This window comes from Anarrhichthys ocellatus, unplaced genomic scaffold (genome assembly GCF_004355925.1).
Source record: "Anarrhichthys ocellatus isolate YVR2014 unplaced genomic scaffold, GSC_Weel_1.0 scaffold6, whole genome shotgun sequence".
NCBI classification, from domain to species: domain Eukaryota; kingdom Metazoa; phylum Chordata; class Actinopteri; order Perciformes; family Anarhichadidae; genus Anarrhichthys; species Anarrhichthys ocellatus.
In genome coordinates this window covers 5,950,300-5,975,156 of record NW_022280036.1, presented here as the reverse complement: position 1 = coordinate 5,975,156, position 24,857 = coordinate 5,950,300, and the positions used below count along the sequence as shown (strand labels likewise).

Genomic DNA, 24,857 nt, shown 5'->3' with positions numbered 1-24,857 from the left:
TGCACAATTAATCAAAATGTTATTTAAATTGCAATACAATCAATTGGCATCTTCTTTTTTTAAGATTATTTTTTTGCCTTTCTTAGAAAGTGGGAAAGAAATGCAGCAGGTTCACAGGAATGACTCGAACCCGTGCCATTGCAGTCAGGACAGGCTTGGTATGTGGTGTGACCGCTCTACCGGGAGATCTACCGGGAGATCATAGATGTATGTTTTCCAATGAAAATGAGAATGACCCACTAATATTACAAATCATATCACAATTGCAATATCAGTCAAAATAAATAATCGCAATTAAGTATTTTTTCAAAATCATTCAGCCCAAATGTTGACATGTTGGAATGATGTACAGCCTACAAGGAATGGATCAACCTGACTATGTTTACAAACAGTGATATACATGTTGTACTCTATGGGGGGGAAAAGCCCATCCATATTAACCCTGTAACCATAAAACTGTGTTGTTGTTGTTGTTGACTGAACCTCATCAACAACAACAACAACAACTGCGTAATGGTTTTCATGGTGCTGGCTGGGTCATACGCTTTACAACCAAAGTGAGATAAAGAAAAGATAAACCTCATCATCTCAGGCCTCTATTGGGCCATTGCTCATCAATTATAAAACATAGTTCATATGTACACTAGTACACAAAGCTCAATCCAAAACACTATATTGGACATCTTACAGTCATACATAGGGATGGTATTATAGTAAAAATATTTTTTTTGTATATAACAACAACAACAACGGTACTGAATACAAAGTAGGCCGCCTATATGTAAGACTTGTAACGGTAAAAAATGTTTTAACATGTCCTCAGCATATTTCTCTGCAAGATGTACAACAGGAAACACCTGCTGTGACCGTAAAAGGTTCCATATGAGACAACAGCAGAAGATACGCTTTTGGGGTGTTGAAAAGGAAATATGCGAGACATAGCCCCCTCCTTCTCATGTCCTGTTGACTTCTCTTACTGTCTGTTTTGTGAGGGTATAAATTAGAATGTACTCTGCAATACGCGTCTGTGAATCTGTTCTCCTTGCTTGCAACGCAACAAATTGACTTTACAACTTTGATCATTCATCAAGACTGTTTATTTGATATTGATTGAAAACCTTCACTTTCTTCTCCCGAATAGTCATAGAAATATTCCACAACAGACTCTCCCAAAACAACTCCAGTGCACCCTCCACACAGCATTATCTTTAGTACAGAACAGAGAGTCCCTTACCAACACACCCAATGCTGTTCAACCAAAGACCAGCACTGCTGGAAACAGTCCATGTGGACAGCAAAACAAGTGGAACGCATTGGCCACAATGCAATCTGGGAACCCACCAGCTATCATCTGATGAAGATTTAGCTAAAATTAGAATGTAAACTCCCTACTTGTGAAACAACCCTGTTGTACGCGCCATCGCTCAACTCCAGTCTCGCATATCACGTTGCTAATCGGACCGCAAGAAGGAGAAGCGCACGGAAAAGGAATTATTATCCTGGATATCGGCTGGCTACACGGGAAGCCCAGAAATATAGCCCCTCGCCCCCAGAGGATCCGATGGGTTTCGAGATTGCACAACATGTAACAAACTGTGGAACACATAATCAAAACATTACTAAATGTGATTAGCAATTATCTTGACAAAGTAGTGTTATTGCTAATATTACTGTTTTTGTGTATTGTGTGAATTCCTAATAAATTTGTAGTTCGATACTCTGAAAACAATTGACAGAGAGAAAGAGAGAGAGAGAGAGTCTGGAGGAGTCTGGCATCCATGTCTGTATGTGTGTTTTAGTGTAAATGACCCTTGTACCGTTTTATTGACACTCATAAAAACTGGATATATGACTTGAAATTTTAGTCAGTGATGAACTTTGATTAGTCACGCCACACACACAGAAATCACGTACATTACTCATGTTGGGCGGTTACGGTATCTTATGCTCATGGTTACCTTTCAATATCTGTCAAATCTGCACACGCACTTTCTGGTTTGCATAGCTTTCATAACTCATAACACACACACACACACACACACACACACACACACAGGGGGAAGGACCTGACTGATACGGGTGTCTTCTCCTTAAGGTAGTGATAAACAGATGCAGACGAACAAAGGACTTTGACACAGTTGGTTTCCAGTGCACTCGACAAATAGAAACTTTTCAAACCTTTCAACGGGTTTCATTCAAAATACTTTGAATGGAACCTGTTTCCTGCGGTTAGAAAGTTGCTGATATTTAAGTTTGGAGGAAATTTTGTGAGCCGAGAGTGAGTGAGAAGAAATGCAGCTCAGGGTGGATTACTGAAGACCTGAGGATAAATATCTAGTCAACAGAAGAATATATCAAGGTAGATATCTTCAGATGTCTTCTATGTAAACGTGATTTAAATGATCAATGCTGACCATGATTTAAAGAAAATATATTGTCTTCTAATCTATTTATTCTGTTATTTGCCGTGATAATGTTTCATATTATACTGTCGGTAATCCATCAGAAAAAAAACTTCCTGTTTGAATATTTTTCCTCTTTGAAACAGATTCTACAGTGACCGTCATAAGGAGTGGAGTAGACGAGCAAGATGGAGGAAATCAAATTCAGAGGAAAGAAAAGAGAGGGAAGGCACAGGTAAAGACTAACCTACCGTGTGTGTCGCTTTTTGACAGTTTCATTTCCGTTTTATTTACAGGGGATCATCTGAAACATGAATTGAAGTTAAACACATATGTATGTATGTGTGTATGTGGACAGCAGCACACTGAGCCCAGCTACCAAAGTTTAATATTTAGCTGATCATATATATATATATATGTAATTGGGGAAATAAACGTGTGTTGCAGACATTTTCTTTTTAGGCAGCAGAAATCCATCTTCTTCTTTGGGGGGGGGGGGGGGGTCACAATAACATTTGTATTCTTTCTTGCATTCGGATTAGTAACCTGGGCCGACACAAAAAGTAGTTAAACCAAAATGTCCGCATCCGCATACAGGAGGGTGCGCTGACTGTGCTACAAGTGGTTACTTAGCAAACTAATGCGCAGACTAAACGAGTTAGAAAGTAGTACCAGTACAACCACTACGCGTTTGTGGTGTGCGCAGCTGTCTGTGTACGAGTTGGCTTCAGACATTGTAGAGATCACTGAAAACAAAGAAAGAGTTGGATCAAGGGAATGTTTTTGTATACTTGTTTGATTCATAACTTAAGAATCGATTATTACAATATTTGAATGATGAAAATGGCTAAAGCTAGCCCTAACCCGCTATAATTAATAGATCACAAGGTTAAAACACCACATCAAAGAAGCTGTATCCTGTCATCAAATTTAGTGAAAACTCATAAGTCATTTAAGATGATCCTCACTTAATGTCTGAATATCTCAGTCAAACTATAATATTAGAAAAGGTACTGCACAAATTCATACAAATGCCGCAGATGCATCATCCGTTCATAATGGATCCAAAGAAATTTGGATTTGTTCACATCACTGGTTTTTAGTCAGAAATGTCCATTGGTCTGTCCAGATGGTCCAACGCAGAAATGCTTTTTACTGCCATAATTTGTGTACAATAGTTGTAAAGAAGAGGTAAAGGTCACGAGCTTCGATATGTGCTAAACCGAAACAACTTACTGGACGTGAAAGAGAAAGAATTCAAAGTGAACTTATTTCCTTATTTGAGTGAGGACAGCGCAGGGAATCCTCTCACCAACAAAGCTACCGGAGGAAAGTTCATCAGGCGTCACGTTCAAAGGTTGTGCGATTGTCCGTGTTAGTCGGACTGATTGAGAGAGAAATGCGTTCAACACAGCATTCAGCCACTCCACGTCCTCTCTGCAGGCACACCATCGAGATCTATCGACATCTTAATCATTGCCAGGAGGTCAATAGTTAGCGAGATATTGGTAATGGATATTATCATTAAGTTGACATATCATAACATATTGTATTAGCAGGTTTCTATTTGGTATAAATTACAGTTTGAGGAAACAGTTAATTTCCCCTGTGCACTGCTGAGCTTCTCTTTATAGCTGTGTCTTATATCATCCCCGCAGATACTGAGTGCTGTTAGGGGAACGCTGCTCCATTTAAAACGTTAAATACGCAGCACAGTTTTAATCACATTCTGCATGTTGGTGTCTCAGGTCAAAACAATCAGGGTTGTTTCTGTTTTTTTTGTTTTTTTTAAATAGACTTAATTTTTGTTCTGCTATCCTCTATATAATTAGTAGAACGTTTTAGAGGAAATCCACTTCTATTTTCATCAACAAACAATGATTTTAAAAACTCTGAAGTTCAAAAAAGCAAATACTATGTGTGAAGAGATATCTGAAGTCTGAGAGTACTAGTGAATGACTGCATTCAGTGTTATGCAACTGTGATGAGTTATATAAGTGTGTTGCAAGATCACCAGAGGGTCAACAATTAAAATGTAGGCAAGTTGAACCAATATGCTCTGTTCTGAGATGTGTACTGGCCCACAATAAAAAACACAGAACACTTAATTGTAATTTTGTGACAGCTGAAAGTTGTTTTTTTTCTCTTCTACAATCAGCAGCTTTTCATGGCTACTGACGATTGATATGTAGTGACTACTTATTTATTTACCTCATGAAAGAAGAGAGTGCTCACCCTCATCTCCCAAACACACTTTCTGCCAGCGTGGCTGTGGACTCGCTGGCATTTCTGATAGTTGTTATGGCAAAGATCACGAAGCGTTATAAATTCCAGGAAGACAAGCCACACCCCGATAATTATTCTGTACTTGGCACTAATCGGGCAGCAGTGAGGGACGGCACAGAGAACGATAGAAACTCAAATGTCAACTCAAATTGTACCAAATATGTCTGACCCCTCTGAGAACTTGTACAGTGTAATTTAGACTAATAAAAGAATATATTGAAGATCCAGGTCCATCTGAAGACATAACCAGCTTCCAACTCACACACACCCTGATCATGACAGATAGCAAAATCGTCTGAATTATCATCATTGTACGATAATAAACATCTTTATTTTGTCTCAATAGCTTCCTTGTGACAGGTCAATGCGTCCTCTTGTTTACGACTTATCCCGTGTGTTAAACCCTTCTTCATTGCCACATCTTTACAGTCACCTTCCTTTTTGACATCGTGACCTCCAGCTTTAGGGCACTACACGAGCACATTCAGGCTACACAGCATTCTGTTTTCGCTGAAAAAATCTTGTAATTAAAACATGTTTCAAAGTCCAGCATCGGTTTATAATTCAATGGTTCCCCACTGGTGTTCTACCATCTTGGTCAAGTGACTTGGGATGGATTGTGGCCTGAATACATGAGATAGCCGTGATGACTGTTTTCATGCGTGTCTCAGGGATACGTGGGATCCATTCCAGCTCAACCCAATCGGAGCTGAGAAGGAAACTAAGAGAAGATGTTTCCAGCTCACCCAGTACCTGGTGGCTGCTATCGTTGGTTTAGCCGTCTTGACCAGCGCCGTCATTTCTAAGGTAGGATAATCTGTGTCTGTCTGTTAACGGTTATTCATCTCTTCATCATGAGTAAGAAGCATCACCATAGAGTCCCTGGCACTAAATGTGAAGCCTCGAGCTAAAATCGTTACAATCTACTTTGATAAAAGTCTAAAACGATGTTTCTTTCACAAACAGACTCTGAAAAATGTACATGTATGCCTTCTCACTATTAGGTTCAACTAACCGTCTTGTCTTTTCTGGCCTAAGCAAGAAAGCCTTTCAAATACATTGTTCTATTTTAATGGTCGATGTCTCTATTTGCAATTCGATGTATTACATGGAGCATTTATTTAGCATACTGAAAATAAGCCTGAGAGCGCTCTGAATTGATTGGATTTGATCACTTGTCCATCAAATCTTTGGGTTTTCTTCATTTGAGTTTCTGTAGGTACTACTGTTGCATATGCATTATGCACAGCTCTTTCTGTGTTTAATATTTTGGCAGGTGGAAAAGGTTGTTGTTATATGAATTAAAACTTCATTTGACTATATGCTGTTGGTCTAAATGATGCCTGTCTTCAACAGTGTCCCTTCGTGTAGCCGACATCTTAGAGTTGTTGTTCCTGGGAAATATACAACAAACCATTAGTGACTAGAAAAGTTAATTAAACATCTACTGTTTGTACATCTACTCGTCTTCGTTTTGTGTTGCTTTTCTTCGTGTATGTGAGGGACTCAATGCCATTGTAAATAATGATCTCACGAGTATAAATAAAGGTTTAGGGAATGAATGAATGAATGAATGAATAAAAAAAAGCAAATTTATTATTGTTCAACCTGATGAACTTCCTTATTGGTGTGAGTGCAATAAATCAAGGCGGCGTCCCATAAAGATAATCAGGAAGTGGATAGTTTATCGTCTCTATATTTACAGAATGGAAGTACTGCTACACACAGCACTTTACTGTAAGAAAGGCTTTCTCTACAATCTCACTCTAAATAAAAAGAAAGATGAACATTAATTAATAAAACTAGTACATGACACACAACACATTGTTACTTTACTTTTGCTATTGTGTCTCAACTCTTCTTTAACACTCACTTGGTCTGTGCTCAATCAGGGCTCTCTCTTGGTGTTGTCAACCATGTCCAGTCCGACCTCTATGCGCAGCCCAAAGGAGAAGCAGTTCTACATGCTGATGCTGGTGTTCTGCCTGGTCTGCCCAAACTTCCTGGTGTTCCTGAAATCACTGTGGAGGTGTGCCTTCAAGAGCTTTGTACAACCCAACATGAAGACCATGGCATTTGTACGTTTTTCTAAAGTGTATTCATCTATTATATATTCTGCTTTGGTTGTAATTACAATGAATAAGATGGTGGAAAAATGTATATCATAAATCTTTCTTTACATGGTAAGACAATATTACAAGGCTATTGCAGCAATATTTGTTTGCATTCATTATTTACGGCTGTGCTCGGCTGTTGATATTATTAATCTTTATGAGGAAGACAATTCAGGGAATACTTTAGAATGGATCCACACTGTTGAATATTTAGCTGAACTTAATCTTGAACGCAGCGATACACAACTTTTATAAACTCAAAGGTCAGTTTGTGCACATTGAGATTGACGCTTCTTGTGGTTTTCAAAACTCACTGCACGCAGGAAACAAACAAGTCCCTCAGTGCCACTATTAATACATTCAATAACTCTAGGTGACCTATAGAGTTTGATTTCCTGATTAAGCTAAACCAGTCAGCAGCATGATTCACCACCAGATAGCCCCTAAAAATACTTTAAATATGTGAAGGTAATGATGTGTGCTTTTGTGTCCTTTCCAGATCTGTGCCATCGAGTGTCTGGTGTCTCTTGGTACTTCTATCCTGGTGCTAGTTGTAATGCCTCAGTTTGATGTGTTAACTAACCTCTTCATCAGCGGAGGAGTCTGCATTATTTCTGCCATTCTGCAGATAATATACAGACTACAGAGAGAAACATGGAAAATCCTGTTCCCAATCTGCTCCCTCATCCTCACAGTTGCTGGTAACTCTATCTTCATGTTTGCTTTCTAAACCAAAACTCTGTCTGCCTGTTTCTTTTTTTAACATGATATTTGTGTCACTAGTATCTTTGTAATTCATAACCGACAACTACTTCAATGTTGCATTTTGTGAGTAATTGACCCTACGCTAAGTACCGCCCCTCGAACGCAAACTGGCAAATGAATGAATGAATGAATGAAATTTATTTATAGAGCGCTTTTCACAGACATAACATCACAAAGTGCTTAACAGAGCAGAAATTTAAAAGCATAAAAACACAATGTGACCCTAGGGTCAATAAATTACATACACAGAGAAAAATAAAATAAAAAATAAAATAATAAAAATTAAAACATTTTAAGAGCAGGTCTAGGACGCTGGGTTTGAATGACAGATGGAGTTGGATATCATCTGCATATAAATGATAGGACACATTATAACTTTTTATAATCGGTCCCAAAGGTAACAGATAAAGGGAAAATAACAGAGGCCCCAGAACCGAGCCCTGCGGTACGCCACAAGACAGTGGAGAGGTAACAGACACAAAATCACCCACAGAGACATTGAAACTTCTGTCATTGAGGTAAGACGTGAACCAGTCTAACGCTATGCCAGATATGCCAACCCAATCACGTAGCCTCTTAATCAGGATGTTATGGTCCACAGTGTCGAATGCAGAACTGAGGTCCAGAAGAACTAGCACAGAGCAGTCACCTGAATCAGAACACTTGAGAATGTCATTTGAAACCCTCAGGAGAGCGGTTTCAGTAGAGTGTTGTCTGCGAAACACAGACTGGAATTCGTCGTACATGTTGTGCCTCTCCAGTGCAGTAGTAATTTGTTTGGCCACCACTTTCTCTAAAATTTTGGACAGGAAAGGCAGTTTTGATATGGGCCTGTAGTTCATGGGCAAAGCTGGATCTAAGTTTGGTTTCTTTAATATGGGCTGGATAGTGGCATGTTTAAAATAGGAAGGGACAATTCCTGTAGACAATGAGGAATTGACAATAGATGTTACTGCAGGGCCAATAATTAGCAAAACTTTCTTAAATAGAGAGGTCGGTATTATATCGAGAGGGCAAGATGATGGCTTTGTTTTGTTAATTAAGTCCATCAGGTCTTGAAGGCTGATAGGCTGGAAAGAGTCCAGAACAGTTGGAGATTGCGAGGAGCTACATGTAGATGAACAAATCCCAGGCTGAATGCCAGACCTAATACCTGTTACCTTATCAGGAATTTGTTGCAATCGTCAACAGAACAGCATGACAATGTAGAGACAGACGGTGAAACAATTCTCTTAATTGTGTCAAACAAAATCTTGGGATTTCTCTTTGAGGAAGAGATTAAGTTGGCAAAATAAGCAGTTCTAGCTTCCTTTACTCCAGTATTAAAGGAAACTCTGAGGTCTTTGAGATATGAGCGATGCACTTCTAGCCCAGTGGCTTTCCAGAGCCGCTCTGTCCTGCGACACTTCTGTCTCAGGCTGCAGACAGCGTCTGTCATCCACGGAGAAGTGTTGTAGGCAGCCCTGGTCCTTTCCTTAAGAGGTGCCACTTTATCCAGCAAAGTGGTGCAATGTTCATTAAAAGACTGTATCAAGAGGTCAACATCATTGAGATTTGTGTTAATATCGCAGCAGAAGTGCATAGAGAACTGATCAGCTGTACTCTGAGTAATAATGCGGGAGTGGAATGTGCGTTTCAGACACAAGGGGTCAGCATTTACAGAAAGATCAAAGAAAATACATTTATATCTCCGACCAATGGCTGTGCTCCATAGAGTCTCATGTAAGCACTTCAGATCGTCTTCAGGTCGGCTTTGTGGATTTTGCGCTCGCCACGGTGAAAACGTTGTGTACTTGTGATGCTCGTTACCCCCAGAGGTTTATACATTTCTAAACGTTGTGTTTCTACCTCAAAACCTGTGCAGATTACATTAACACATTAATTATCATTACCACTATGCTACACAAGCTACTGAAGGTATAATGAATGTATAATAATGGTTGTAACGAGGAATAAGGGCCTACACGGCTTTAACTGGCGATGGAAACAGAAGACCATTTGCTGTGATCTGCAGGCTGCTGACTTTCTGTTTTTCACTGCTGAATCAGTTTGACATTGTGAATACGGTATATCCTTAAAATGCATATTGTAGACCATTCTGTCTGCTTCTCTCTGAAATTGGTTTTCAGTTTTTCCAAAACACTTCTACTTATTGAGGGAGTGCAGTCAGTGACAGTGAGTGTTGTGTTCCATGTTGGCTCTGGCAGCTTGGCGGCGTAGCAGCGGGGGCAAGGCTTAGCGAAGGGTCCATTTGCTTGCATGATTGAGAATCAGAGCTACAAACTAACAGCTTAATTACTTCACTAACTAACCAACAGGTTACTGCCTCCTGGGAGTTGACTACTATGTCCGTGTATCATCATACGTGGATCGGCAGGGTGTCGAGTGCTTTATCTACGTTGGAATTGGAATTTTCTCTTCACTCCTCGTCTCCCTCTGCTGGTGGGAAAACCCGCTGCAAGCTACTAATCGCATGCAGGTATAATGTTGTTCTATTGATCTTCACTGCACCAACCTTTAAACTTTATTTATTTATTTAAATCAGCCAACAAACTAGAATTCACCCCTTACATTAACTCCACTGCAGACTGCAATTTAGTTATTTAATAAGCTGAAATTCCCCACTGACACCGAGCCTTAAACATAAAATCTTATTCTAATTGTTGTAACTGTCATTTTGTGTAATTGTACTGCCCACTTGGCCAGCTGTGGCAGGTATTTTCCCATGTGTTCTGATAGAGCTTCTGTTTTGTGCCGTTTCTAGTGCATATTGATAAACAGTGTTGTTGACGTGACGTGATCAGGGAGGCTTTTCTCATCTTTGTCTTTCTCCCTGTAGGAAACACTGTCAGAATTGGATGGTTTCAGGGACTTTGTGTTTGTCATCAGCAGCATTCTGAGGGTAATAGTGATAGGTAATTATCTGCCATCAATGTCTGCATTAACAGGATACTCTTGAATTGTATCATGAATAACAACATCACTGTGTGTTGCCGAGTTTTCTCATCATCTCACTTCCAACATTCACACCCTGGAGAACAAACAGATGTCTGTTGGAGGTGCAGATGGTTTGCAGAGCAAGTTCTCCAGCTGTGATGAAGTCTTCACTTGTTTTCAACTTTGTCGGGCGATGCCGTCTATTCTTCTCAACAAAACACTTCTATCCCTTTCTATACAACAGATAATTTCCTTATGCTTACTTGAATTTCCAATAACATTTCAAATTCACTCTATTTCATGTTTACCTATCCAAACACATAGTGCTCTTTTATATTGTACTTATGTAGGCTATATTAAACATACAAAACATATTTTGTGTTATTTTTTAACACAGAGTAACTTTATGAGATTGTCTCTTTTACGTCAGTGATAGCATGCGTTCTGTTGCAGGAGCGGTATACCTGTTCTACCATGTGCTGATTGAGAAGTCCATCATCTGGTCAAACTTTAGCCTGCAGGATGAGGACTGGGAATTACTGCAAATAGGACTGGTGCTGTTTTTCTTACAGGTAAGTGGGAGGAAGACAGCAAAACAAACAGATAGGTATACATGGACTATGTGAGTCATGGGTCCCCTTGGGATCTTTCCACTTTAAAGATCTGCAGCTCATCATTAGGTGCTAAGTGGTCACATGTCATTTTTCTACATCTAATGAAGATTTTGCACAAGTAAAATTTAAGAAAAGTGTAACCGTAAAAAAAAAAAAAACGTGTTTGAGCTCATGCAATATTTAGAGGTTTAATGGCCTCCTGATATAATATGTATCCTTTACATTCATTTCCTGTTCTAATCTAGACAAAGGAGTTTACAACTTGTAAGATTGACTTAAATTGTCCCCCGCTGATTCTTAATAATTCCAGCAGGTTTAACTCAATCAGAAATCAGAATCAGATCTTACCGGCATTCATTTACAAGTGTAATCTAAAGTAACCGGCTTCATTGAAAAATAGAATTTTGCACCCCTGGCAGTCATTTCTGTTCCTTTACTTCCTGTCTCAGGCCTTCTGCTCAGCGGCCTGCCACTGGTTCGGGGTGGTGGCCTGTAAGATTCATGCAGTCAGGATGAGCTTTGCGCTGCCAGTATGTTGCACAGCACCTGCAGTGCTGCTGTTGGGACTGATACTTTTCATAACACAGGCAGAGACTTTGGACGGAGCAGAGCACGGGAACATCACAGGTGTTTATCCTTCTAACACTTTGAGAATTGCCTGTGCTCCGCTTAAATGTACTTTTGTGTGACGTTAGTTTAATTTAATTATTTTAGGCATGCATCAGAATGTTGAAACATATGCCTTCCTATAGTCATGTGGTGGAATGCATACTTCCCTTAAAGCTATGTGTGATAAGAGTAAGAAACATAATTTCACTTATTACTAATTTCCTAAAACGTTAAGCTTTGTTTCCATTGCAGAGTTTTGTGAAAGCTTGTTCTACTTGAGTCATAAGAACACAACCCCTGTGGTTTTACTGGAAATCACAAGAAGCATTTGTCGAACGTCACTCAACAGGTACGTTCGTGTGTTTGCATCAGGTTTAAGCGATGTCCTGAAACGACCTATCATGCAAAGTAACATATGTAGAGCAATCTATGCACACATTCAATCTATGTATATTTTTCCCAAAATGATTATGACTATTTGATTGACAGCTACTACTTGCAATGGCCTTTTGGAATGCTGGCACTGGAGGGAGTGTGTATGTGGTCGGGCTTCGTCACGTGTACCTACTACGTATGGAAGATCAAGGTATCGACACACACACACACACACCCACACCCACACACACACACACACACACACCATTTAGGATAAGCTCCTTAAAGAGTCAGTTCACCAAATGATGAAGAGACATCCATCTTTCTGACAGATTTCACCTGCCACCTCTATACGATGGAGGTGAATGGAATTTCCTTTGTGTTGCTTACAGCATTGACAAAATACATTTTGCAAAAGTCAGCAGCAACATTTCTCCCCAGAAAAAATGTCAATGTTAACCTTGATGAGCCAAAGAACAGTATTCATTGGAACTACTATTTTACTATTTCTAGCAGCACAAAATGCAGGCACCTACCTACATGGCTAGATAGCAGTGAGTCAATGAGCCCTGAGTTAGTTTCAAGCATCCGTGTCATCTAAAGCTACATTCCAACATTACATGGCACAATGTACTTCTTATATTAGTATTAAGCAGAAAGACGTGGACCTAAAGCCTCTATGGTTCACCGTGTCTCAGGTCCAGCGTATAGAGAGAACCTCCCAGCTCTTTGTTCGTCGACTCTATGAATCTGCTTTCATCGACCTGTCTCTGCTGCTCAACACCAAGATGAAGGTGCCACGAGCCCGAAACCAAGAGAGGTGAGAGGGTTTCTCTGCTTATTTTATTTTTATTTGATTGTGGTCATATTTTAAGCAGGGAAATCAAACATCATATTAGGGTGATAATTGTGTGCGGATGCAGTCGAAGTACAGATATCCCTTATCCCACGGCCTAATGAATTTAAAATATGTCGTCATGAGTCGATTAGCTTCTGAAGCATACTTTTGGAGATTTTGATATCTCTGTGTGATGATGCACACAGACATTGTTGTGATGATGATTTAGAATCAACGGACTGTTGAGAGATGTGCATGGTCACAACATGAAATGTTTAAAGCTTCTGTTGAAAACCTCTCCCTTTCCTTCTCCCCTCTTCTCTCCCTCACAGCCACGAAGAGATGCAGAACTGTGTGATCTATCTTTGTGCCACCATGTGGCATGAGACCTATGATGAAATGCTTAAAATTCTCACCTCTAAGTTCAGGTTAGAGACACCGTCACCGCAGACACCTAGGTGTCCAGGTATCAGATACACAACATGGGTTTCATTCCTGTCTCACATCCCTTTAAAGTGCTAGTGAACAGCAACTAAAACTTGTTTTTATTCACCTCCACCGGTTTAACTTCTCACCTCGCTGCAGTGATGCAGAAGTGTACTCCGAGGTGTATCAGTACATTTTGTACAACAGAAGTGAACACTTGAGTAAATAGGCTTTTGCAGTATTGATAAGGTTGTTTGTTGTTGTTGTTGTTTCAGGCTGGACCGCTACCGAGGTGATCCAAAGGAGAACCATAAGGACTGTTTTGACTTTGAGTGTCACATTTATGTAGATGATGCCTACATGACTGAAAAGGACACAGGAAAGAGGCTGGTTAACTCCTACGTTACCGACTTGATCCATGTTGTCATAGAGGTTTATAGGTGAGATTATCCATTGATCTACTATCTATCTTTAAATGTATCCATCTGTGCATCCATCTATCCATCTTCCTAACCATCCTTCTATCTATCCATCCATCCAGGGTGTTTACCAACAAAGAACCCGATGATGTGTCGATCTTTGAAACCCCCTACGGTGGCAGGCTGATGTTTGTTATGCCAGAAGGCAACATGCTCTATATTCATCTAAAAGACAAAGCTCTCATCAGGAACAAGAAAAGATGGTCCCAGGTATGGTGTAGCCGTGGTGTTTTTGTCCTAAAGGTGTCATGGTACGAGACGCTATGCGGTGGCCAAAAGTAAAAGACTTGGACCAGCTAGTTCCCAGTTAGAACTGCATGGGAATGACTGAGATCTCTAATGTAGTGCTTAGTGCCCAGTAATCTCTGACAAAATTTAAGAAAATGTAATTTACTCACTTCTCATACACACTGTATGGCTGTCATACCCTAAATCCACATCAGCAAAACCAGTGACTTATTGAACAGTCTGTGAAATGTCAAGAAATGGTCAAAGGGCACCACATTTTCCCAGAGTCCAAAGCATTGTCTTGTTTGTTGTCAAATTGCTTGTTTTGTCCGAAGCCCAAAAGATTTTGAAATTATTTTCTTGACAAATTACTTAATCAATTATCAGAATAGTAATCATTTTCTGTGATATAATTAGCTATACCGTCTTGTCTATTTGCATTACGGCTCGTTTCAACACAATTTCATCATGTCTCAGATGAACCAAATGAGTAATTGACAAGTCACCTGTGTTAAAGGTTTTGGGGAACAAATACACTATTTAAATTGCACCCATGTCTTTAAGAGCCGGTCTTACTGTTTATGACTTTCAGATTATGTATATGTACTATCTACTCGGCTGGAAGGGCTACATCATCAAGAACCCTCAGAAGATCACAGTAAGACTTCTCTATTTTGAGTAAAAAGTGTACATCTTACTATTTTGACAGTATGCGTATAAAATATTTCAATGTGTAAAATATCTGTATTTTTTCCAGCGCCAGAATAACCCATGCAGAGAGAGCATGGTCTCCATGTATGGAGAAATTTATCTGTTGCCTCAGCACGACAATGACTACAAGAGGAAGTTCATCTCAGATGAAAACACCTACATCCTGGCTCTGGACGGAGACACAGACTTCCAACCTAAAGCTGTGATTCTGCTTGTAGACAGGTCAACCATTGTTTTTTTCCAGTCATTACTGTATATAAACCCTTTTTAAACATAGTAATTAAAAAGACTATTTTCATTGACAGGTTGAGGATGTACAAAGCCGTAGGTGCAGTATGTGGTAGAATCCATCCTACTGGAATGGGTAAGTAGACATTGTAATGGCCTTTGTTTGCAGAAGGTATAGTACTTTGATTTTACTTTAAGCTGCTTGTCCTGTGCAGCTGGAACGTGGAGCCAGTGCTGAGTAACCACTGTAGTTTACACTGGATCCATTCAACACAGTGGGGCATAGCAAAGTGTCTGCTGGCCAGGATTTGTAACAGTTGTGGGGGGGAAAGCCACCCAAATCCATGCCATTAAATGGCAAATATAACAAAGTCATGGGATGGATTATTTAAACACCTTATTTTTCATTCGTATCTTGCAAATATTATTCAGGACTTTATGATTTGGTTGTTCAAGTGGGAACTTCTTGACATAGTATAGTTATTACATGTAAAAGCTTATTTTTGTTGCAGTAATCAAAAGGTGTTGCCCGAAAAAAAAAGGGTAAATGATCATATAATCCCATATTAGTATCCCAGCACTGGTGCTTTCTGGGTTTAATTCCCTCCGCATAGTCAAAAATGAAGTAAAATGGGTTATATGAAGCTAATTTGTCTGAAGGTAGGAGTAGGGTTGTATACACACGACATTATGCTCAGATAGACTCCAGCTTCCATAACCCTCAACCCGACTGAGTGGAAAGAAATCATTTAAGAAATGAGCATTTGTGAAGGATTGTCTCTTTTTTATTTTCTTCTTTTATTTGATGATTCATTTGTCTCTGTGGTCATCTCCTGCCTGCTGCCCTCCCAGGTCCCATGGTGTGGTACCAGAAGTTTGAGTATGCAGTGGGCCATTGGCTACAGAAGACATCAGAGCACGTGTTTGGCTCCGTGCTGTGCAGTCCAGGATGTTTCAGTCTGTTTCGAGGATCATCCTTAATGGACGACAACGTAATGAAGAGATACACAACTACTGCAACAAGAGCTTCGGAATATGTGCAATATGACCAAGGTCGGTTGGGAGGAGCACCAACCATTTTTACCTCGCTTAATTTAGTCTCTTTAACATAATTTTTTGACTGTTCACGTCCATCTCTCTTCTGTGTCTCGTGTGTGCATGTGTGTCTAGGGGAGGATCGCTGGTTGTGTACTTTGTTACTGCAACAAGGGTGGCGTGTCGAATACAACGCTGCATCAGATGCATACACCAACTCACCAGAAGAGTTCAAAGAGTTTTATAACCAGAGGAGACGATGGGGACCATCTACACTGGCTAATACACTGGACCTTCTGCACAGGTTAGGGTTACCTATTACTACTGCTATTAAGATTATAATCAATATTTAAAGTGGTGTTTACATCCTTAGCATAGCACTTTCTAACTCACCTGATTTAGTTCCCGTGTTTCAGAGTGATATCTACAGGCTATACATCTATAATGAGCCGTTTACTATAACACTATGACATGTGCATTGTATCGTTATAACACTTTCTGTTGTTCGGACTTAAATCACAGTGGTGAAGAGACGGTGAAGAGAAACTCGTCCATCTCCAGGCTTTACATCTACTACCAGATGTTCACCGTTGGTTCCTCTATCCTTGGTCCAGCCTCTGTGACTCTCATGATAGCAGGTAGGTTCAGGTTTACTTTAATACAAGCCCTTCCTTTTGGGGGGTTGTCGAACGACTGCAGTGGAGCAAACACGTTCTTCTCTTCTCCCACTCTGTCCCTGCATCTCATCTCCATTTCTTTACCCGTATCATATGCATCAATTAGGTCACAGTCTTTCTGCATTCATATGAACTGAAAATAATGTTATTGATGTTATGCTCTGTAAGTGTAGTTGTTCATAGATAGCAAGTTAGGGCTGGGCGATATGGAGAAAATCAAATATTACAATATATTTGACCAAATACCTTGATAGCGATATTACGAAAATATTGTGAGGTTGACTATTGGTGCTTTCACAATACGATTTTTGATAAATAATCACCAGAAATGTGTTATAATGACTAAGTGGGTAAAGGCAAATGCTGCCTTTAAAACAAAGTAAAAGACAACACTTGTGCTATATTACGATATCCAAAATCTAAGAGACGATATCGCTATCATTTCGATATATTGCCCAGCCCTCAAACAAGTTACGAGTTACGCTAGCCTACTAGTGTACTGTGTGTCATTTCTTGTCATTCTGATTAGTTGGTTTGTAAATATGGATCGTGGGAACTGTGACGACGTCGTCACAGAACAGTAACATTGTAAGATTTGGGTCTTAAATTTATGATCAGAATTTTTTACTCGGACAGTTTTTTTTTGGTTACATTTTCATTGTCCATCTACCCGTCTCTGTTGTCCCCCCCCCCCCCTCTGTCTTTTCTTGCCAGGTGCTTTCCAATTTGTCTTCAACCTCGATGGTACAGACGCCATCATCGTCGCAAGCATTCCTCCTGTGTTCTACGTCATCATCTGTTTTATAGCCAAGTCCAATAACCAGATAACCATTGCTGCCATTATGAGTATTCTGTATGCGTTCCTCATGACTGCATCCTTCTTTGCCATCATCGGTGGGTAAAAACTCCTTGTGACCTCGTACTTTTTTTCAAATTATGATTGAGTAAATGATGTAAAACCCTTAAATTCTCACACACACGTCTCGTTCTGCTTTTAGGTGATATGGTGATTCAGGGCACCTTCCTGACCCCCACTGGCTTGTTTTTGGTTTCAATGTCAATCATGTATGCAGTGACAGCCATGCTACACCCAGAGGAATGGGGTACGGTTATATTATATTATTTTAATCATCATTCTCACATTTGTAACGATCATTATTCACTATGATGTTAACAGTGTTATGTTGTGTTATATCCTGTTATGTAAACAGCTTCATGTTCAGTTATGTTATGTAGTCTTCTCTTCCAGGAATGATCATCTATGGTCTGATGTATTTCATCTGTATCCCCAGTGGATACCTCCTACTGACCATCTACTCACTGGTTAACATGCACATTGTGACATGGGGCACAAGGGAATCCAACAAGTAATGGTCCAATCTTCTGATAACTTCATTCTTAATTTACAATGATATTAAGCAAAGACAAGCAGCCAGCAATCCCCCTAACTTTCAAATCTAATCATCCGTTGATCTAAAGCCAATCTACCGGATGACCTGATTACCTGACTTGTGACTTCAGCACTAACGGTGTTAGTTGTGATCGTGAAGATAACTGTCAGGAGGAATGTAAAACACTGTTGTAGACAAAGTAGTATTTCCTGCTCGTAGCACAGGCTGCAATGATAGAGAATGTGTCACTATAATCAATTCATTCAATATTGTGAAGTTGGTCATTATGCATACAAACTCCAAAGAGGGAAGAATTCTCCCCGAATATCAACATACTAAAAATAGATGTGATACAGAAATAATTTCATCAATCAACCTCCATTTATCTGGCATTCATAAGCTAATAGAGAAGAACACAGACATGTGAAAAACATGAAACGGGGAAAAAAAGGAAATATGGGTTTACGTCAAAGATAATTAACCTTGACTTGTGCACTCAAAGAAAAAGATCAAATTTAAAAAAGCAAGACATAAAATATTACAATTATGTAGAATTTAATATGATGATGAAATCCATCCAGCCATCCACTCATTTTCCGCTGCTTATCCGGTTTGGGTCATAGTGGGAGCAGGCTATTGTTGCCCAATGATTCACGTATCCATAATACAGATCAGTGGAGTTATTTATGCCAATCTGCATTCTTAATAATCACTGTATCCGTCTGTATATTAATGAGAGTATGTCTGTTCTCACTGTCTATCATTCTGTTTGTCTGTCAGGGGAGAAGGAGAAAAGAAGAAGAACCATAACATCCTGTGTGACAGAAACTGTACACTTTGCTGCTGGGACATGAAGTTACAGGTACTGTTCCCAAACAGCCACAGGCAACACTTCCACAGCATAAATAGAAGGACAGATGTATTCATGTTGTCCTGTTGCTTTACAGATAACACAGGAAACAGAGAATCTGATGCTTCGACAGATGACAGGCCAGACTGCACAGCAAGCTCCTCCCCTTCCTATCACCAACCAGGACTCATTGATTCAACAGATGGAGCCTGAAGCCAAAGTTGATACAAACACAGAAAAAGCTGTGGAAGGAACTAAGAACCCTCCAACTGACAAACACAATGGGATGGAAGGAAAAGGCAATGACACCATTTCCTACAGCAGGTATTCATTTGTCTTTTCTTTCTTCTCTTTTTCTATTGTTTGTCAATAATCTATTCTGTCACTAAATATTTCAGTCAATCAGCCATCAGCAACCTCTATTGCCATAAAGTTAATCAGCTGTCACTCGTGAGATTATTAACACTTCCATGCATACCAGCTCACCTCTACATTCTGCTGACTTGTGACAAAGGCAAATACACACTTGGATTGTGCAATCAATACTCAACATTCACAAAAATGCGTGTGTGCCTGTGTGTAGTGATGACAGTGTCAACAAAAAAAGCATATCACCAAGTGTATACGACGAAGATGACGTTGAGGAGGATGATGACTCAATGATTGCTGACCCAGACGAAACAGAGCTTCCTGTCAGCGGTGAGAAGCACTTTCATTGTATTTTATTTCCTAAATATTATGTATTCTGTATGTATGCAAAACATAGTATGTATAGCATACTATAATGACATTAATGGTGTGTGTGTGTGTGTGTGTGTGTGTGTGTGTGTGTGTGTGTGCGTGTAGACTGGGTAATGCCGGTGAAAGCAGAATTTTTGAAGAAGCTGACTTATGCCAACATGAAGAGAAATCTACAGGAACAAATACGGTAAATAATCAACATTAAGGAGAGAAATGTACAATGTTTGTATGTCCTTTATCACAAAGGCTTTTGTCACAATGTCCACAAAAACTGTGGCAATGTTTGCACAAAGTGAACATTGAATTTAACTGCAAACAAATGAATAAACTTCTTTGTGTCCACGTGTCCTTTGCAATTGTATAATACGAGTTTTGTTTTTGTGGATTCTTTGTCCACAGCTACACACTCCGTAACAAAAATGAGGATGACGTGTGTGAGGAGTTGGTCTTAATGTTAACAGACACTCTTAACGGAGAGCTAAGTGGAGTGGGGCCTGAAGATGTTCTGTCAGAAAGCCAGCTGGAGGAGTTAGAATATGCCCTGGAAGAGCATGTAATAATAATAACAACACATGAACTATTAATTACAATGTATAATTGTATTATATCACATTCAAATGCTTCCATTTCACGACTTCTATATTGTCGCAATCTCGGACTGTATAATAAAGCCAGAAATGTAAACAAAAAAAAAAAAACAATAAAAGAAGATGAATTATGGATGATCACTGAATCTCTAATGGACTTCCTGTGTCTCACAGTCTCGGCGTATCCTTAGAACCAGTCAAATGGAGAAATTAGAGAAAAGAGTAACCGCAGCAATCAAGAAAACACTCACCGCCCCGCAAGTGCAAAAACTTGATGAAGTAAGACTCTGATTCAACCTCTGGCTCTGTGAGAAGAAACACCTCACAGGTATGAAGTCAGGTGTGTAAATACATATTTGTGTGTGTTTTTAGGGTGAGCAGGACTTCTGGAACAAGCTACTTGAGCGCTACTTGAAGCCTATTGTTGACACCAAAACACATCTGGAGGAAGTCACCAGAGAACTAAAGTCACTACGCAACAAGGTCGGCTATCTTTAATTGTTCGTGCAAATGTGTCACTTGTTTTGTTTGTGCCATGAATTCTGGTCTTGTGGACATACAGTACATGTAATAATGATACCTCGAGCACCACAGCTGATTTATCTCACGCTGGATTTAGAATTAGCTAACTTTGTTATGCTGAGCTCAGACTACACAAGTTATAAAATCATAACTGATTTTGATAATGGGTTGATTCACAGAGATACAGTACATAGAAACTTCACGGACGTTCTTCTCTCTAATGTCAAACATGCACACACTACAAGATGTGAAAACCATGACCCATCACACACTACAGGATATTGTTTACCGTGCCAGAGGGAGCAATACATGTGGTCTCATGAGGAAGCAGATACAAACTAAATGGAAAGTCATGTGGAGCAACAACTTGCAGCTGTAATGCTTTGCAAAAAACAAAAGCAGATGGCTCTGAGAAATGGTTGGGGAGACGCGTTCAACGCGAGTTGTTTATTCCAGTGATTCTCAAAGTGGGCTCTGGGGGCCCCAGGGGTTTGTGTCACTCTGCCAGGGGGGGGGGGGGCTTCATGCAATAATTTGCTATGAATCATAGAATTGTGCTGTATCATTAAAAAGTGCATATCTACAGATGGGGACCAGTTCCACCCACAAAACAAACATACTGTGTCCATTACTCCCACTCACGTTAGCTTTGGGCCAGAAACTCTGATATCAGTCCGTCACTCGCTCTAATGCAAACACTCCAATCAAACAAGTCTGAAGTAACAGACTGAATTACTATCATGTGGTATGCAACACTGCTATGATTAATTGTTATGATGTGTATCGAGCTTTCTGCCAATTGATACATGTTTCTGTTTATCACTATGAAACAGGTCTGAAGTATTTAGATTGAAAGGTTTTAGGATACAAATAGTTCCAATGGCATGTAAGGGTACAAATGGTAGTAAGCATATACTACCATTGACATGTTATTAATAACTGGTATGAAGACTTCAAAGTATCATGAGATTCTCCTTCCTTCCCAAAGGCTGTGTTCCTGTATTTCATCATCAACGTGCTGTGGGTGGTTGCTACCTTCATCCTGCAGGCCATTGGAAATGATATCATCAGCATCAAGATCCCGAAATACTTTCCGAATGGAACTCTATCTGATATACCCCTCAAGGTTGGGACAGACAGACAGTCTTGTAGCATCTTTTTGAATGTGTGTCACTACTGCTGTAACTCTTGCTCAAAGTAATCACCATTACTGTCATTTTGTGTTGATAGGTGGAGCCTGTGAGTTTGATGTTCCTGTTGTCTTTTGCTATTCTTCTTATCATCCAGTTTGTGGCCATGTTATATCACAGGTACACAAACACACAAACACACTTCTGTATGTGCCGCACACCCACTACATTGTCATTCATATTCAGCTTTTACTTTTTTGCGGCTGTAATATCAGACTTGTATTTGACAGCCTCGCAGCTAACTCACAGACTGAGCCTGAACTTTCAGATACTGGAGGTTTTGATTGTGTGGCAAAAATAAAAAACAAAGCTATTAAATGTTTTCCCGCACCATGAGCAGGACATTTCTTATTCGTAGATACCTGCCTTTATGGAAAATTAGAATTACTGCTGTCCATTTCCTAATATTCCTATTCCAATACTTTCTACGTGTGTTTGATCTTTGTGCCTCTCTGTTTGCAGAGTCTACACTCTGATCCATGTGGTGTCCTATCGCAGCACAGAGAAAGACTACAGACTGAAAGAATATGTAAGTAACGACGCTCAAAACGCACACAAATTAGAATGTGACTGTCTAATTTGACACGCGCCGATTTCAAAATGAACCGAAAATATTTTAACACTTCTCAACGGGTGGGCTTGAAATGCGCCTGGAAAGGCCCAGAGTGAGAGTGGCTCGTGGTTCCATGCGTGAGCTCCACAGCTCCCCTCTTCACGTGGACGTAGTGCTTACTGTACCTATACTACCGTGGATTGATACATAAAATGGAACTGATTTGTTCTGTGAGACTGGTGAGTGATGGGTGTAAAAGTCCCACATTTAAATTTGACTTAAGTAAAAGTTTAAAAAGTATTGTTGTCAAAATATATTGAAAGTACCAAAAGTAAAAGTATGTATTGTGCATAATGGCCCATTTCAGAGTAATATATAAAATAACATCATTAGATTATTGATGCATTATTGTTTTCATCAATGTTTTCGGAAGTTTGTTTAATTTAAACGAATTTGCTAATTTTCTTTAACTTTAATTGGGGTGAAAGAGGCCACAGACAGTCGCCTCCCTTCACATTATTCACCTGTGTCTTGGTGCTCCCTCGGTTTCCCAGTGGCGTGAAGTTCCTAATTAAGGCACGTGAAGTTTCGTGTATATTCAATGCACATCTGACAATTGAGAATGGCACTGCAAATATGACATTTTTAAAAAATATTGAAGATTGATTTATAATTAATCCCAACGAGAGTTTTAACTACTTAATATACAATTCCATAATTTTGTTTCGTGGTCTCCAAACCCTCCACAAAGGGTCATGACATAAAGATTTTTATTTTTTTTAAATCGGACTCTTAACACAAACAACAGCTGTTGTGACTAGATGACATAAAAGTACAATATATATATATCTCTAATGACTAAATCTACTTTGGTACATTCCACTGATGTAATGTCAGCTACTTTCCACCTGCAGTTCCTGGGCAGGTAGGGACAAGACTACAAAATACAATAGATACAGAATTATACGTACAATATATTTGTAATATTACGTTTTAAAAAGCATAATTTGAAGGGCTGTAGTATTCAAGTTTTACAAGGCTCAAATCTTCTGCAGACAAAGCAGCTTTTTAAAAGGTTTTGACTCAGTATTGTATCTATATTTTTCAATAATCAAAATGTGTGCTGATTGGACGCCCCAGTAGTTCACCTGGTAGAGAATGTGCACCATGAGTCAAGTACAAGGCTGAGTCCTTACCGCAGACGCCCATGTTTGATGATTGTTTTTTTTGATGATTGTAAAAATCAGCCAGAGAAACTCTGTTAGGATAAGTCCCTTCATTTACATGTCTTTTTTGTGTGTCACCTTGGAGGATGAGGAGGATGATGATGATGGCTTGACTCTGGAGAACCACAGCGCCAAGGGACTTGAGTTTACCAGTGATGACCTGTAGACCATAACAACCAACTTGAACTAATGAAACCCAGCCACCGGCACACATTGGCATCCCCAGTGCCAACAGGTCCCTCCCCATTTAGCTATCACATTGCACTAAATACAGTGGATGTTAATGATTGGCACAGGGGAAATCATTTATAACAGATTAAATAGGCTTTGTTCAACAACTTAAACTGAGTAATTGTTAAGATGTGAGCTCATGTTCTATATAATGGGTTCTTAGATAGTAGTGTTTTCTAACGATCAAGAGTTTTGTTTGAATGTATCTGCTTTTAAGACTTATATTTATTGTATTTGAAGTGTGGTTGAATGCATCAGGTCCTGATCCAAATCGAGGGTCTCTGAAGATAGACGGTGTTATGTGGTACAGACTGCACATCTCATTGAAGGCTACAATCATTTAGGCAGATTTGAAAAAAATCCTTGTAGAGGACACACAACCTCGTTATCAGAAATTCTACAGAAAGATGTGTAATTTGTTGATTCTTTGTTGTTATGTGCCTGCAACAAAACCTGTTATTAATCACAATGAGCTAGATGTAGATGGAAGCAAATCATTTCCATTTGTCCAAGTACATGTTTTTATGAGCTCCTTGTCAATTCCCACAAATTGACAGAGACAGTCCTTCGAAGATTTTTAAATGCAACATTTGCACATGAAAGATTGTAAGAAATACTTCAAACATTTTTCTTGTGAAAGTCTGGTGGAATTTACACCATTTCCTTTTTAAAATGTTGTCAAGATGGTATCATTGTAATTATGTACACAACTTGTAACAATGCACTTTACAGGGATACAATGTTCTTGCAAAGATTTGAGTAAACTCCCATGGAAACTACTGAAGTGATTAAATCAATTAAGTGGACAGTCTGTATTGTAAAATAAAGATATCAGCAGCCAA

At 39.4% G+C, this 24,857-nt stretch overlaps 1 protein-coding gene across 1 annotated transcript; it reads left to right on the top strand.

The window, feature by feature from the left end:
• Nucleotides 1-2,013: 2,013 nt before the first annotated feature.
• chs1 (chitin synthase 1) lies at nt 2,014-24,857 on the top strand. Its single transcript, XM_031846398.1, has 35 exons — nt 2,014-2,359; nt 2,549-2,637; nt 5,360-5,495; nt 6,581-6,766; nt 7,302-7,503; nt 9,886-10,046; nt 10,407-10,482; nt 10,958-11,076; nt 11,568-11,745; nt 11,980-12,076; nt 12,217-12,313; nt 12,801-12,922; nt 13,273-13,368; nt 13,642-13,806; nt 13,908-14,055; nt 14,666-14,731; nt 14,831-15,006; nt 15,090-15,148; nt 15,865-16,065; nt 16,183-16,351; nt 16,570-16,685; nt 17,439-17,618; nt 17,723-17,827; nt 17,974-18,091; nt 18,896-18,977; nt 19,063-19,289; nt 19,549-19,664; nt 19,812-19,893; nt 20,106-20,259; nt 20,468-20,572; nt 20,666-20,776; nt 21,804-21,941; nt 22,046-22,125; nt 22,468-22,534; nt 23,870-24,857. Exons 2-35 carry the CDS (start codon nt 2,591-2,593, stop codon nt 23,948-23,950), a joined length of 4,263 nt encoding a protein of 1,420 aa, XP_031702258.1. The 5' UTR covers nt 2,014-2,359; nt 2,549-2,590; the 3' UTR covers nt 23,951-24,857.